This window comes from Lolium rigidum, chromosome 7 (genome assembly GCF_022539505.1).
Source record: "Lolium rigidum isolate FL_2022 chromosome 7, APGP_CSIRO_Lrig_0.1, whole genome shotgun sequence".
Classification (NCBI taxonomy): domain Eukaryota; kingdom Viridiplantae; phylum Streptophyta; class Magnoliopsida; order Poales; family Poaceae; genus Lolium; species Lolium rigidum.
The window spans coordinates 189,788,978-189,804,956 of NC_061514.1; the positions used below are offsets into that span (position 1 = coordinate 189,788,978).

General features: G+C 45.1%; 1 protein-coding gene across 1 annotated transcript; it reads right to left on the reverse strand.

Moving 5' to 3' along the window:
• Nucleotides 1–340: 340 nt before the first annotated feature.
• LOC124669516 (probable receptor-like protein kinase At1g30570) lies at nucleotides 341–3,052 on the reverse strand. Its single transcript, XM_047206124.1, has one exon. It carries the CDS (start codon nucleotides 3,050–3,052, stop codon nucleotides 509–511), a length of 2,544 nt encoding a protein of 847 aa, XP_047062080.1. The 3' UTR covers nucleotides 341–508.
• Between the last annotated feature and the right edge of the window lie 12,927 nt (nucleotides 3,053–15,979).

A 15,979-nucleotide genomic window follows, 5' to 3' on the forward strand; every position in this document is an offset into this window, starting at 1 on the left:
TATCAAAAGTGATAAATTTCCAAATACAAATAATCTTCGTATATTGTTGTGCACTTGTATATTGTTGTGCACTTGATGCAACCGAAACTCAATAATCAGCAGAATGCTATAACTTCAGCTAACAAGCCAGTGAATATGGGTGCACAGAGGCTGACTGAAACAAAATAGCTGAACAGGACACAGGAAAATTTGGCAGTGAATTTGGGACAATCGATGAGAAAACTGTTGAATTTGTTTTCTCATAGTGTGTTTCGAAATTCGAACTAATGATCTATATAGCATTCGGTTCCATCGATTTACAAAGAATCAATGGAATTGACATCATAAACCATTTTGCGCATTAGCAAAAGCCCCTCCAAAAGTATCTACTGTACCAAAAGAATCTCAGTATATCACAAGGACCTCCACATATGGTGTTACGGTACTACAGGTGACATGCATCTAAGCATGAACTGGACACACACACTATTCAGTTGCTTCAAACCTCTAGTTTGAAAGCCCTTCCATGTCATGGCACCTCAATCTTGACAGCAACAGCTTGCGTATTTGCATCTTGAGGGGCTGGACGAGTAGATTCCTCAACTTCTTCGATGCATGCTATGTTGATAGATACATCAGAAGGCTTCAGTTTAGGCCCTGAAGAACCATCACCGTTTGCATTTTGCACATGACCTTGGTGCAACTGCAAAGCACTCTCTAGGTGCCAGAGGACTTCGCCCATTGAAGGCCGGTTAACCCCCTCATCTGCAAGGCATTTTTCTGCTATCTCGCTGAATTTCATCAGGGACTCTAGTGTGTAATTTCCATCTAACCGAGGGTCGATAATGGTCCCAAGTAACTTCTTCCTTTGCCTGTTCAGAGCCCACTCAGCAAGGTTTATCTGATCCCTTGGCAAGGTCGGATTTATGACTGGTCGAGCACATAGCACTTCAAACAGCACGACACCGAAAGAGTACACATCTGAGCTTGGAGTTAACTGCTGTCTTCTATAGTATTCTGGGTCAAGGTAACCAAAACTTCCTTTCACGGCAGTACTAACATGAGTATGATCTAAAGCTGGACCATCTTTCGAGATGCCAAAATCTGCCATCTTTGCGACCAAGTTGCCATCCAATAAAATGTTGGTAGTCTTGACATCTCTGTGAATTATACCCCTGTCAAGTCCAGTGTGAAGGTAGTGAAGCCCTCGTGCTGCGCCGATACATATTTCAAGCCTTTGCTTCCATGTAAGAGCAGGAAGGTCACTTCCATAGAGATGGCTCCTCAAGGTGCCATTCGACATGTGGTCGTAAACTAAGACCATCTCGTTTCTCTCATCACAATAGCCAATTAAGGGCACAAGGTGCCGATGCCGCAGCCTCGAGAGCATCTCGATCTCAGTTTCGAATTCCTTCATACCCTGACCCTGATGAGACTCGGTATGCCCCCTCTTAATCGCCACCAGCTTGCCATCCTCCATTCTACCCTTGTAGACCTTGCCAAAACCTCCAACTCCGATCACCAAGGACTCATCAAAGTTCTGAGTGGCTGTTCTGATTTCTACAATGGTAAACTGCCTGCCAAGCTGGCTGCTCCCAAATGTCCCGGCTGTGCGAAGAGTTGGGGACCGGGTATCCGCAGCAGCGTGGAGCGCAAGTGGCTTCCAGCCAGGTGAGTTATCGTTGGCTTTGTTAGCTGAATTCTTTTTCTTCCGCTGCAGATGGAAACAGATATAAGCAGCACCAACAATTGTGATAAAAAGCACAAGAACGGAAGCAGCACCAATTAGCACCCACTTGGGGCTCCGCTTTGGTTTCCTTACGCCACCACTGATACCACCAATCCTCACAGTTGGATGAGCAAGATTTCCATCCCGGCTAACCTTAAAGATCTCCATGCCATTCAGAAGAGCATCAGTAGCCGCAGAACCTGCTGAAGCCTCAGACCCCAGCTGAACCCAAAGAGTCTCCATCTGCGGCGAGCCAACATCAAGGAAGTCCTCATGAAAAGCCTTGTTCTTCCCCCCAGCTCTGGCAAACACATCATAGCTCTCAGCAGCAGTCTTGTTGTTTATGTAAATCTTGAACTTGCGTTGCTCAGCCTTGTCATACTCCAGCTCGCAGAAATGCAGCCTGACCAAGTAATCAAAGCCAGGGTCAATGTTAAAGCTCCATGACACATTGAATTTCTTCTCCATGACGGAACTCTCCGTCGTCACCCTTGCGGTTTCATAGAGCCTCAAAGGGGCTAATGTGGAATCATCAGCCGACACATAACTTATGTTGGAAGAATTGAAGATGGGGTGTGCAGCATTCAGAGAGAATATGAAATGCTCATCCGAATCCCACTTCCTCCACAAGCCCGGGTCCTCTTTCCTCTCGATATCGCCGCATCCCACACACAACCTATACATTGTCTCGATCCCGCTCTCGCTGAGGCTGAACGGGCCCTTCAACTCATGACCGCCCACCTTGTTAACTGAATCAAAAATGGAGCTGCCAGACACAGGTACAACCTCCATGGCATTGACGAAGGCGAACGACCCGTCTTCAGGAGTGAACTCAATCCCCAGTTTACCAGAGGTAACATTCAGAAGGTACTCCTTCACGATGACGCCGCTGGTGGAGTTGATCTGAGAATCCCTCCAGGAAATCTCCCCGGGGACATTGAACTTGGAGAGCAGCTTCAGGCCGTTCGCCGTGACATCGAACAACGGCTCCTGGGCGCTGAAGTTGGCGAATAGCTGACTGAAATGGAGCCGGAGGAAGTAGCTCCCGGCGGCGACACCGAGGTGGTAGGTCGAGGAAGCGTTGAAGACACGGGCGGTTTTGTACAAATCCCCATACGGCCCTTCTTCTCCACCTGCTCCCGGAGCCGCCGAGGCGACGGTCCCGAGGAAGCTGAGTGTGAGGTTCCTGGGAGGGGAAGAATCCCCAGCCCATCTCCTGCCGTCGACAATGGTGCTGGAATCAGAGCCGCAGTTGATGAGGGTCGGCTCGGGCTCCGCTCGCGCACTCCTCGCAGGGATGAAGAACACCACCAGGATCAACATTAACCGAGTGGAAGATTCCATGGCTCTACTCGGGTGTTCTCCTCCGCCGCCGCCGCCGCAATTGGTTTCTAGCGGGTAAACCCTACCCGGGTCACCAGATTTTTCGCCCCTCCTCGGTCGACTGATGGCAACCTGTGAGTGACAAGCAATACTGCATTGATTAGCAATTACACTCCAGAGAAAAGCTAGAAATGGCGGAAGAATGATGGACCGACCAGAACATGGAAGAAGCAGAGAGGAGAAAATACTGAAAATGTTTCTCCCTCAGGAATCGGAGGCAGAGAAAGGAAGAGACTTTCGATTCTTGGCTCCACTAACCTGAAGATTTGTTGATTCTTGCTCGATTAGAGACCGTTTCTCTCCTCCAGGAACCAGGATGAAGGGCACCGCCAGTCCAAAGTCCAAACCCACAAACGGCAACAGATGGCAATGCCTCCTCCTACCTAGCTAGTTTATGAGGGAAGAGAAGCCCCAAACAGAAGAGAACAATTGCCGCTAATAGTAGCAGTATAATATTTCGGCAATCAGGTGCGGCCTGCAGCTGATTGATTGATTAATCTTGGGGCGCAGGAGAGCGTGGAGACACGGACAGTGAGAGGTATCTGCTCTCAGGAGGAGATGGGATTGCGATTCTTGTGCGGATTTGGCTCCCACATGAGGTGTGGGGGCTGTCACTCTTTGACACTCAGCTGACCATAGCAAAGTTGATGTTAGCTGGAAGATGCAGTGTACTGGCTTCAGGTCAGGCTAGCTGGGATCCATATACCACTGGGATTCTGCGACGTCTTTTGGCTGCTGCGTTGCTGCTCAACTCTTTTGTTGTACATCACACTGTTTTTCCTTTTTTTTTTCCAGAAAACAGGGACACTCGATTAACCCTTAAAGATTCCATGGCTCTTTCAATTTGGGATTTGTAAGAGCATGGTGGTCTTGGTAATGTGTTTGGTACCCCCAATCTATTTTTTGTTGTTGCTATTTTCACATCAATTCGACCATATTTCTATCACAATTCTACAACCATACTACATAGGTTATGGCATAAATTAGTTTAGCTATAAATTAAATATAAAATAATAGAATTCAATGGTGATTTAAATATAGATTCGAGAAGTTCTGGAAAATAGATAGCTGGTATGACCATTCGACATGACACTCGAATAGCTTGGTTTTTTTGAGCACCCACAAATACAATTGCTCAACTAGGTCATATTGTAGTTGCCCATGAACACTTTCGCCACAAATTTCGCGATGCATGGCGTCAATCTTGGCCTCCGCCTGGATAGCTCGCAATATAAATTGGTCACCATGAGATCTATTAGTTTTAGGGCGCCCATACACATCTCAGGCCGTTATAGGGCACTCGTACACAAATTTCGCGGTGCACGACGATGGTGGTCTCTAAGAGTGAATGAGATACACTTTCTGGGCAGGAATAGTATTCGAATAATTTTGAGCTAGAGGTTTCGTGCTTATGGGGAAAATGATCGTTGTGTCAGAGATTTCATGCTTTATGAGTAGTTGTCATGAGATCTATTAGTTTTCGTCTGGTTTTTTCAATTCACTAGGTAAGTCTCTTTTGCTTAACAAATCAATGAGGTAAATCTTTTGCCTCCAGTTTTAAGGCTAAACTCCGGAGACAAATAAATCTTGTCAAGAAGTTCTTTTTGCCATGTACTCCTTCTATTCCGAAAAGTATGTTGCAAATTTATCTAAATTTAGATGTATCTAAATAGAATTTAGTGTATAAAAATATCTAAGTTGAGACAATCCTGCGATATACTTTCCGGGGTGGAGGAGTAGCATTCGAACAATTTTGAGCCTAAATCCTAATTAGGGTCAAGACGAAAATTAAAATGATTTGGAGCTTAATAGTTTTCTATGGAATAATGATTTTGGAGGTGTGCAAGCAAGCCCTACCACGTTCTTCCGATCATACTGTATAGTGCAATCATACGATACTATGGCAACGTATCCTGCTAGAAGCCTAGAATAAAATTTCTGGATTTCTCGCCGTGATTGATACAAGGATTCTGCACTGTCTGATTAAGCCATGAAGTATTTCATGGTGGGCATGCAACTGCATCGCATCAGATAGCGGCATAAACAACTCTCAAGAGCACATGGCCGCTGTCTCGTCCTGCACCGAAACGGCGCCGATCGGCCGATCGTCGGCTTCCTCTCAAGTGTCAAGCTCTCGACCCAACTATCCAAGGGAGATGCACGTACATGCTCGATCCAAACGCACAGTAGCTGGCGATAACTGAGACACCTGTCAGTGCCCTGTGCATCTGAAGATCAGTTCAGAGAGTTTTTAAAATGAAGAATGCATGTGCAGTGCCTGTTTTAGGCGGAGTATAGTCGATCCGTGTTGCGCGAGAGCACGGTAGGGGGAGGGAATCAAGGCGCAAGACTCGGCCATGGTTTTGTCTTGGTCGATCGATCCGTGCTAATGTTTCAGTTGCAGTAGACATGGTACGGACTGATGTACGACCCTGCAGAAGGAAGACGAGATGCTGTTTCAAGTTCAGATCTCGCTGGAATGAGTTTTTTTAATCTTTCAGATGGAAAGCTCCGAGCCCTGCTTTGAATTACGGTTTTGCGATTTTCGAACAGTTGGATTAAGTCGTGACTGTGCTGTTATGTGTATTGCACATATGTTGCAGCCGAAAATCTCTCCGTATTTCCCACCTGCGATGGGTCGTAAGCGCAACCGAACGACGCTATCGGACGGCTAAAAGTGGTCGCGAGCGTTCATTTGCGTCGCCCCGCGAACATATTTTGTTCGCGCATTCATTTGCGTCTTGGTGTGCTTTCACCGGGACGACCCATTTTTATTTGCAACATATTTAGAAAGCAGAGAAAGTAGGGGAAAACCAGAACTGATCTCGAGCTCAGATGAGCTCCTTTTCTGGACCACCCATTTGGTCTTGGGTCCTACTCCTGTCAGGCCATTTTAAGTCACTACGACATGCAGAAATTGGTAGAACGGGAGGATGCGCGTATTCTACGGTGGGCCAACATGTGACGGTCGTGCGTTTTCCGTCTAGCATCGTTGTGAGTTGTGATAGAGCATCATGTCTGCGGACACGCGTTTCCCGTCTCGTGAACCCCACGCTCTTCTTGCGGCGGCGGCCACTCCGGCGCTGACATCCACCTCCCTCTCGCTCCGGCCCAGCGCTCCCTCCTCTGCTGCCCCTGCGTACTCCCAAGCTTCTCTGGCCTTGCCGGTCTTGCCCGGGACGCAACCTTCCGATCTAGATCGGGAAACTGCAGACTCCATCCTGTCGTCGCTCTGAACTAAGCTCATCTGCTGCTGCTCGAGGCTGGGTCAGGTCGCTTCCACCTTGCGCTTCAGCTGCAGCCGCTGCCATGGGCCGTCCCTCCTCGACCGTCGCTGTTGCTGCAAGCCCCGACGCTTTCCCTCCACGCCGCATGGCTCCGCCTAGGATGGGGGACCCGGAGACGCGCTCGGCAGAGTTCTTCTTGCTGATTGACGCAACACCGGAGATACTGCACGAGGAGGCGCTCCTGGCCACCAACCCCACGGTGGAGGCTTGACCGTGACCACCGTCTCCAAGGTCGAGCAGGGGCAGGCCGAGCGCCGCCAGGAACCGATGGTGAACGCGGGGCAAGCGCGAGCAGGTCAAGGCACGGGGCGGGTGGAGGGCGGCCGGTGAGGGCAGGTAGAGGGCGGGGGCGCAGGCAAGTGGAGGGGCCGCGGCGGGGCGGCGCTCGAGCTGTGGGCGCGGGTCGGGGGCGGCGCTCGGGCAGGGCGGGGAGGGACGCCGCTCGGGCAGGGCGGCGCGGGGCAGGGACGACCGGGGACGGCGTTGGGGCAGGGCGGCGCGGGCGGGGACGGCGCTCGGGCTACATCTATAGGACGACGCTGGGGCAGGGCGGGCCGGGGACGGCGTTGGGGCAGGGCGGCGCGGGTGGGTACGGCGCTCGGGCAGGGCGAGCGCTGGGCGGCCAACACCGACGAGGGACGGTGGTGGGCGGGTGGAGGGGCGACCGACGCAGGCAGGTGGAGGGCACCGCCGTCTTCCACATATGGAACAAAAGACGCAGTTCATGGTTCAACTAGTTGACCAAACCTGTACCAGTTGTGCCAACGCACGGAACAACATGAAATACGCAACAGAATACACCGTGCACCACCGATCATAGCGCAAATGAATGGTCCAGAAAACGAGCTCAGATGAGCTCGGGACCAGAAACGCCCTTTCCTAGAAAGTAGTACATTTAAACTATACAAAGTAGTTCTAGAAGCCTAAACTACTTGCTGCCTGATGGGCCGGCCCTGTCATTGCGTCGCTCCCTCGTCTGCTTCTCCGCCGCCTCCCGTGCCGCCGCTAGGGCTCGGTGCGCCGCCGCAGCCTCGTGTTGGCGGCGTCGTCCTTGAGCGTCTCGAAGGAATCGAGTATAGCCCTATGCTCCGCCGCCTTCTCCTCCGGGGTAGGCGCATCAGGGTCATCGAAAGACCATGATATGTCGGAGTCGGAGTCCTCTGCGGCTGCGGTGGCCTCCACCCTGTGCTGTTCCATCTCAACGTCGAACGCCGCATGGGACGCCCGCTCCTCCTCTGCTTCCTTCTCCGCTTCAGCCAGGGCCTCGGCGTCCCTGACCAGGTCGAGGAGGTCGGTGCTGTCGTCGTCGAACTCCTCGTCGGTGCTCGAGGCCGGGGGAGGTGTAGTGGGAGGAGGAGGTGGAGGCGCGGCTGCCTGGCCGCGACCGGCGCTGCTCATGGTGGCTCCGGTGGAGGCTGAGCGGCAGCGGCGCTACGGTGGAGGTCGTGCGGTAGCTAGGGTTTTGTGGGGAGGAGATGAGATGCTCGCATCCCTGTTTATATAGATCGGAGTGTTGGAGATATGCCCGAGAGGCAATAGTAAAATAGTTATTGTTATATCTTAGTGTTCATGATAAATGTTTACATCACATGCCCTATAATTGTATTAAGTGGAAACATTGATACATGTGTGTTGTGTAAACAACCAGAGTCCCTAGTAAACCTCTCGTTTAACTAGCTTGTTGATTAATAGATGATCATAGTTTCTTGATCATGAACATTGGATGTTATTAATAACAAGATCATATCATTAGGTGAATGATGTGATGGACATACACCCATAATAAGCGTAGCATAAGATCAAGTCATTAAGTTCGTCTTGCTATAAGCTTTCGATACATAGTAACCTAATCCTTCAACCATGAGATCATGTAAATCACTTACACCGGATGGGTACTTTGATTACATCAAACACCACATCGTAAATGGGCGGTTATAAAGATGGGATAAGTATTCGGAAAGTATGAGTTGAAGCGCATGGATCAAGAGTGGGATTTGTCCATCCTGATGACGGATAGATATGCTCTGGGCCCTCTCGGTGGAATGTCATCTAATTAGCTTGCAATCATGTGACAAGGTCACAAGGGATGATATACCATGGTACGAGTAAAGAGTACTTATCGGTAACGAGGTTGAACTAGGTATAGAGATACCGATGATCGAACCTCGGATAAGTAAAGTATCGCGTGACAAAGGGAATCAGTATCATATGTTAATGGTTCATTCGATCACTAAGTTATCGTTGAATATGTGGGAGCCATTATGGATCTCTAGGTCCCGCTATTGGTTATTGATCGGAGAGGAGTCTCGATCATGTCCGCATAGTTCACGAACCGTAGGGTGACACACTTAAGGTTCGATGTCGTATAGTAGATATGGAATATGATATGGAGACCGAATGTTGTTTGGAGTCTCGGATGGGATCCAAGAAATCACGAGGAGGTCCGAAATTGTCCGGAGAATAAGATTCATATATGGGAAGTCATTTTCAGGGTTACCGGAAAAGTTCAGGATTTTTCGGTATTGTATCGGAGGTTCTAGAAAGGTTCCGAAGGGTACCATAGTGGGTCCCACCTATTCTGGACGACCAACATGGACCGGAGGGGTCACATAGGCCCACATGGGCCAGGCACACCAGCCCCCCAAGGCCCATGTGGCTGGATCAAGTGGATAAGAGCAAATCTCTTGAAAATAGGGACTTAACTTGGGGGGGAGGAAGTTTCCCCCCTTGTTTTGGCCGACCCTAGGGCTTGGAGGAGGGGCCAATGCAGCCCCCCACGCCTATATAAGAGGGAGGGGAGGGTTGGGGCGCAGCACATCATCCCCCCAAACCCTAGCCGCCCCTCTCTCCCTCCTACTTCTTCCTGCGCAGGCTTGGCGAAGCCCTGCAGAAATTTCTCCTTCACCTCCACCACCTCGCCGTCGTGCTGCTGGGATTCCGAGGGGATATACCACCTCCGCTGCCCACTGGAGCGGGGAGAGGAAGGCCGTCATCGACACCGTACGTGTGATCGAGTACGGAAGTGCTGCCGGATTGCAGCACTGGAAGGATCGTCTACATCAACCACGAGATCTGATCTCATTAAGGTTTTGGATCTACGAGGGTTAGTTTCTCTTCTATCTTGTTTCTCCGATCTCATAGATTAGATCTTGGATTTTCCATAGATTGGATCTTGGATTTATTAGTCTTTGCGATAGAATTTTTTTGTTTTCCATGCATCGAACCCTACAGTGGTATCAGAGCCGTGTCTATGCGTAGATCTGTTGCACGAGTAGAACACAATGGTTTTGTGGGTGTTGATGCTTTTGTTGTCACTTGCTTTTGGTGTACTTTGCATCTTGTGTGATGGGGGGATGAAGCGGCCCGGACTAACCTTACATGACCGCGTTCATGAGACTTGCTCCACGCTTGACATGCAACTTGTATTGCATAAGTGGCTCAGCGGGTGTCAGTTTCTCCCACCATAGTTAAGATCCAATTTACAATCTGCACTTGACAACACTTGTATCAGTGTTGTGGCTCTTGTTCGTAGGTAAGATCGGATCTTATTAGAAAGCCCCAAGCCTGGCGCAATGCTAGTGATGATGGAGATCATGCTCGCGTGCTTTGAAGATGGAGATCAAAGGCACAAGAAGAAAATGCCATATCATATCACATTATCCATGCATGTGATGTTTATCCTTTTATGCATCTTATTTTGCTTAGATCGCGACGGTAGCATTATAAGATGATCCCTCACATTAATATCAAGATAATAAAGTGTTCTCCTCTCGTATGCACAGTTGCTAAAGTTCGTCGCTTTGAAGCATCTCGTGATGATCGGATGTGATAGATTCTACGTTCACATACAACGGGTGTAAGCCATGTTGCACACGCTGAAATACTTTGGTTTGCTTGACGAGCTTAGCATGTACAGACATGGCCTCTGAACACAGGAAACCAAAAAGTTGAACACGAGTCATATGGATGATATGATCAACATGTTGATGTTCACCATTGAAGCTACATCATCTCACGTGATGATCGGACTTGGTGTAGTTAATATGGATCGTGTGCCACTAAACAACTATGAGGGATGTTTTATTAAGTGAGAGTTCTTTAGTAATTAGATTAAAACATGAACTAATTATCATGAACATAGTCTGAATAGTATCTTGAATTAAATTTGTAGAATTGACATATGTTATCTACCATGCGCTAGTCTTGTACTTGAGATAGAAATAATGTTAAGTCTGACAAGTAACTTTACAGACTAGTACCGTTTTGTTAAAGAATCAAGAAATGATTAAGTCCTATTGCAAACTTTTGGTAAACCTCAAATTGCTAAGAGTAATGTTTTCAATTAGTACCTAAAATTATCTTGTCTCCATGAAATTTGATGTTCAAATCCGTTTGAAAAGTAAGGAGCTGAAAAGTTAGTTTTCAGAAATAAGCAAGGTGTGAGATATATGTGATATCTAAGAACTTTTTGCAAGATGATAGAATATAATTTGGTGAGACTACATAAACTCATAAGTTTTATGGGAATGTACGAAGATTGAAGATGCTCGGCGTCCCGATTCTCCAACTAGTTGGGCACTAACGATATTCGCATATCCATGAAGTGGTCATCCTTAGTATGCACCGTTGCTAAGACTCGTCGTTTTGAAGAATCACGTGATGATCGGGTGTTATAGATTCTATGTGTGCATACAACAGGTGCACGCCAGATTTGCACATGCGAATAGTGAGTTTAAACTTGACGAGCCTAGCATGTACAGACATGGTCTCGGAAAGTCGTCATGATTTGATGGATAAAAATTATGAGTGAAATTGTTTATCACATTAAAAAGTTACTAATAGTGAAATCCGGAACACTTGTCATGTGATGATCAACTTCAAAGTAAGAACCTCAAGGTTATTGGTATTTGACCAACAAACATAGAAGTTATTGATGTTGAAGTGTTTTCTGAAAAATGAGGAAAGCCAAAAGTGAAACTACACAAGTTTTTGGCAGAAAGAAATAAAAGGCTAGAAAGTCTAGCTCAGGTGTATATAGATGAGATACATGTTATGAATGTATTCTTTGTTTGGTCACATAATGAAATTCTTGGGTATTAGTACCATATTGGTTGGTATGAGATATCATAGAACACAACACAATAAAAAAATATAATGGCCTAAGTGACTGACAAGGAATGTGGTGATAATGCATGTCTGAAACAAAATAAAGTGTTATTATGTTCATCGTTGGCATTCTACCTAGCCCTTCAGATTTATAATAAAGAACTTAATAATTGTTGTTTTGCTCCGGTCAAATGAAAATAATAAGTTGTTCAAATTATGACCGTACTTGATGTGTGATGGATAAGTTATTATAAATCTTTATGGTGAAATACACATGCATAACACTCACGCTAAAATGCCACAAGGCAAATGATGTGAATTCCACTTATTTGAGGAACCGCCGGTTAGGTCATGTTAGAAAGGAACGCATGAAGAAACTCCATGCAAATGGATTTTTGGAGTCATTCGATTTTTGAATCTTTTGGCACTTGCAAATCTTTTCCAAAAGAGAATGACTGAAACACCGTTTATAGGCCAAGAGTTGAACGGGCAACTAGCTTAGTGGAAACATACATGATGATGTATATGGTTCATTGGGCATAGTTGTGTGCGGAAGATTCTTCTACTTTATGAAAACTTCCAACAGTGAATTGAGTGTATATATATATGTGGATATATTTATTCAATGAGGAAGAAGTCTGAAACATATGAATAGATTCAAATAAATTTCAGCATCAAGTATAAATCATCGTAATAGAAAAGTCAAATATCTATGATTGAATCATGGTGGAAATATTTGAATTACGAGTTTTAGCGAACATCTAAGAGAGTTATGAAATTGTTCTACAACTCACTTTTCTTGGATTATCATAGTGATGATAGAGTATTCGAGAGACGTATCCCAACCTTGTTGGATTAATGATGAGATAAAATAAAATGATGCCATTATATTTTTGTGGATTATACTTTAGAGACTACCACTTTTACACTAAATAAACGTCATCATAATCCGTTGAAATGACACCATATGAGTTATGGAATGAGTATAAACCCTGATAGTCTTTTCTTAAATTTTGGTATGCATAGCGTAAGTAAATGAGTTTACAACCAAAATCGGATAAATGTCTTTGTTGGTTGTCCTAGTGAACAAATTGAGAATTATTTCCACTATGAAGTCAGAGACAAAAGTGTTTATCGATGTTACTTTCTTATTTCTAAGAAATTGTTTCTAGCGAAGTATTTGAGTGGGAGGACAATGGAATTTGATAAGGTTGATGAACCTGAGCATGATGATCAGAGTAGCGTAGCATCGAAAATGGTTCCAGAAGCGGCCACGACAATCATGGCTCCCATGCCTACAAAATGTTATAGTCATGGAGATCAAAATACCTATTGAACCTTGTAGGTATAGTTTACTTTGTGATCAAATAAATAATTTGTGGATAAAGGATTGATTTTGAACAATGATAAACCAACTACATACAAAGAAGCTATGATGGGCCCTGACTCCGTTAAAATGGTTGTGAGCCATACAATCCAATACAAAATAAATGGACATGGATGTAATATCCTTGAAGAAGCTCGACTTGTCGAAAAGTTGTTTACGACAAAGTTCAAACAGTTGACTACGATAAGATTAGATCTTCCGTAGCGATGCTTAGAGTCTATGCGGATTATTATAGTAATCTCTACATATTTATTTTATAAGATATGTTAGTAGGATGTCAGAAATACATTCCTTACCAGAAGTGTGTATTAAGGATGTATACAAGATACAACCAAGAGTTTTGCTAGTCCGTGGAATACTAGATAGGTATATAAACTTCAACTGGATGAAGTGAGTATCACGGAGTTGAAATCTTCACCGGATGAAATAATCAAAGAGTTTTGATTTTACCAGAAACAATGAAGATGCTTGCATTTGCAAAAAATTAAGTAGGAGCGTTGAGATATAGTTATATTATTATATGTGGATGACATATCATTGATTATAAATGATGTAATTATGTACTTGATGTGATTAAAAGGTTTCATTGAGAATTAACTTCAATGAAAGGATACGGACTAAAAACATATTTAGCGTCAAGATCTATGAAGATAGATTGAAACACATAATAAGTTTAAGTCAAAGTACATAGAATAAATATTGAAATAGTTCAATACGAAAACGTTAAGAAGGTGTTCTTTTCCATGTGGAAGACTAAACAAGACTTGAGTGTATTTGACACTAAATGAGTAAAAACACATGAAGTGATTTTAGATCACGAATAATACGTACACAATCAGATGTCCTCTGTTCTAAAGTGTTACGAGCATATATACCAGAATGATTCATGTGATGATCATTGAACAACAGTAAGAATATCCCTGAGTGCTTTACGAGAACCAATGATATATATACTTTTGTATCGGGTAATGAGAAACAAATCGCTATAAGGTATTGCACCGATATTAGTTTGGTCACATATAAAAATAAATTTCAATCTCAATTAGGCTAAGTGTTCATTAAGAAGGTAGCACAATGGGCTAGAAGAAAGTCTATGCTAGATTTAGATGAGTTCTAAATATTGTGACGGATTCTACAAACAAAGGCAGAGTATATCATTATTTTTACAATGACCGACGGTGTTTGAGTCGAGGAGTTCTTTGAGAACTTGGTGTAGTTCCGGTATTGTCAGAACTTTGAAGCTATATTGTGTGTGACAATATTAGTGACATATTTCAGACCGCGAAATTATGGTTCCACCAGAAGACTGAACATATACGATTAATGCCGACTCATTTAGATAATGAGTGATGCGTGGAGACGCAAATAAATTGCAAAATACATAAGTTTCTGAGCGTGTCAAATTCGTTGACTAAAACCTCTCCCATGAGCTAACATGATAAGCACCAGAAGGCCACGGTGTTAAATCTTTGCAAATGTAAACTAGATTATTGACTCTACTGCAAGTGGGAGACTATTTGAGATATGCCCGAGAGGCAATAATAAAGTAGTTATTGTTATATCTTAGTGTTTATGATAAATATTTACATCACATGCCCTATAATTGTATTAAGTGGAACCATTGATACATGTGTGTTGTGTAAACAACCAGAGTCCCTAGTAAGCCTCTCGTTTAACTAGCTTGTTGATTAATAGATGATCATAGTTTCTTAATCATGAACATTGGGTGTTATTAATAACAAGATCATATCATTAGGTGAATGATGTGATAGACATACACCCATAATAAGCGTAGCATAAGTCAAGTCATTAAGTCTGTCTTGCTATAAGCTTTCGATACATAGTAACCTAATCCTTCAACCATGAGATCATGTAAATCACTTACACTGGATGGGTACTTTGATTACATCAAGCGCCACATCGTAAATGGGTGGTTATAAAGATGGGATTAAGTATTCAGAAAATATGAGTTGAAGCGCATGGATCAAGAGTGGGATTTGTCCATCCTGATGACGGATAGATATGCTCTGGGCCCTCTCGATGGAATATCATCTAATTAGCTTGCAAGCATGTGACAAGGTCACAAGAGATGATATACCACTGTACGAGTAAAGAGTACTTATCGATAACGAGGTTGAACTAGGTATAGAGATACCGATGATCGAACCTCGAATAAGTAAAATATCACGTGACAAAGGGAATCGATATCATATGTTAATGGTTCATTCGATCACTAAGTTATCATTGAATATGTGGGAGACATTATGGAACTCCAGGTCCCGCTATTAGTTACTGATCGGAGAGGAGTCTCGATCATGTCCTCATAGTTCACGAACCGTAGGGTGACACACTTAAGGTTTGATGTCGTATAGTAGATATGAAATATGATATGGAGACCGAATATTCTTCGGAGTCTCGGATGGGATCCAAGACATCACGAGGAGGTCCGGAATAGTCCGTAGAATAAGATTCATATATGTGAAGTCATTTTCAGGGTTATCGAAAAAGTTCAGGATTTTTCGGTATTGTACTAGAGGTTCTAGACGGTTCCGAAGGGTACCATGGTGGGACCCACCTATCCCGAATGACGAACATGGACCGTAGGGGTCGCATGGGCCCACATGGGCCAGGCACACCATCCCCCCAAGGCCCATGTGGCTGTATTAAGTGGACAAGAACAAATCCCTTGAAAATAGGAACTTAACTTGGGGGGGGGGGGGTTCGCCCTTGTTTTGGCCGACCCTAGGGCTTGGAGGAGGAGCCAAGGCAGCCCCCCACGACTATATAAGAGGGAGGGGAGGGTTGGGGCGCATCACATCATCCCCCAAACCCTAGCCGCCCCTCTCTCCCTCCTACTTCTTCCTGCGCAGGCTTGGCGAAGCCATGCAGGAATTTCTCCTCCACCTCCACCACCACATCACCGTTCTGCTGGGATTCCGAGGGGGTCTGCCACCTCCGCTGCCCGCTGGAACGGGGAGAGGAAGGACGTCATTGATACGTCCCCGACGTATCCATAATTTCTGTCGTTCCATGCTTGTTTTATGACAATACTTACATGTTTTGCTTGCACTTTATGATGTTTTCATGCATTTTCCGGAACTAACCTAT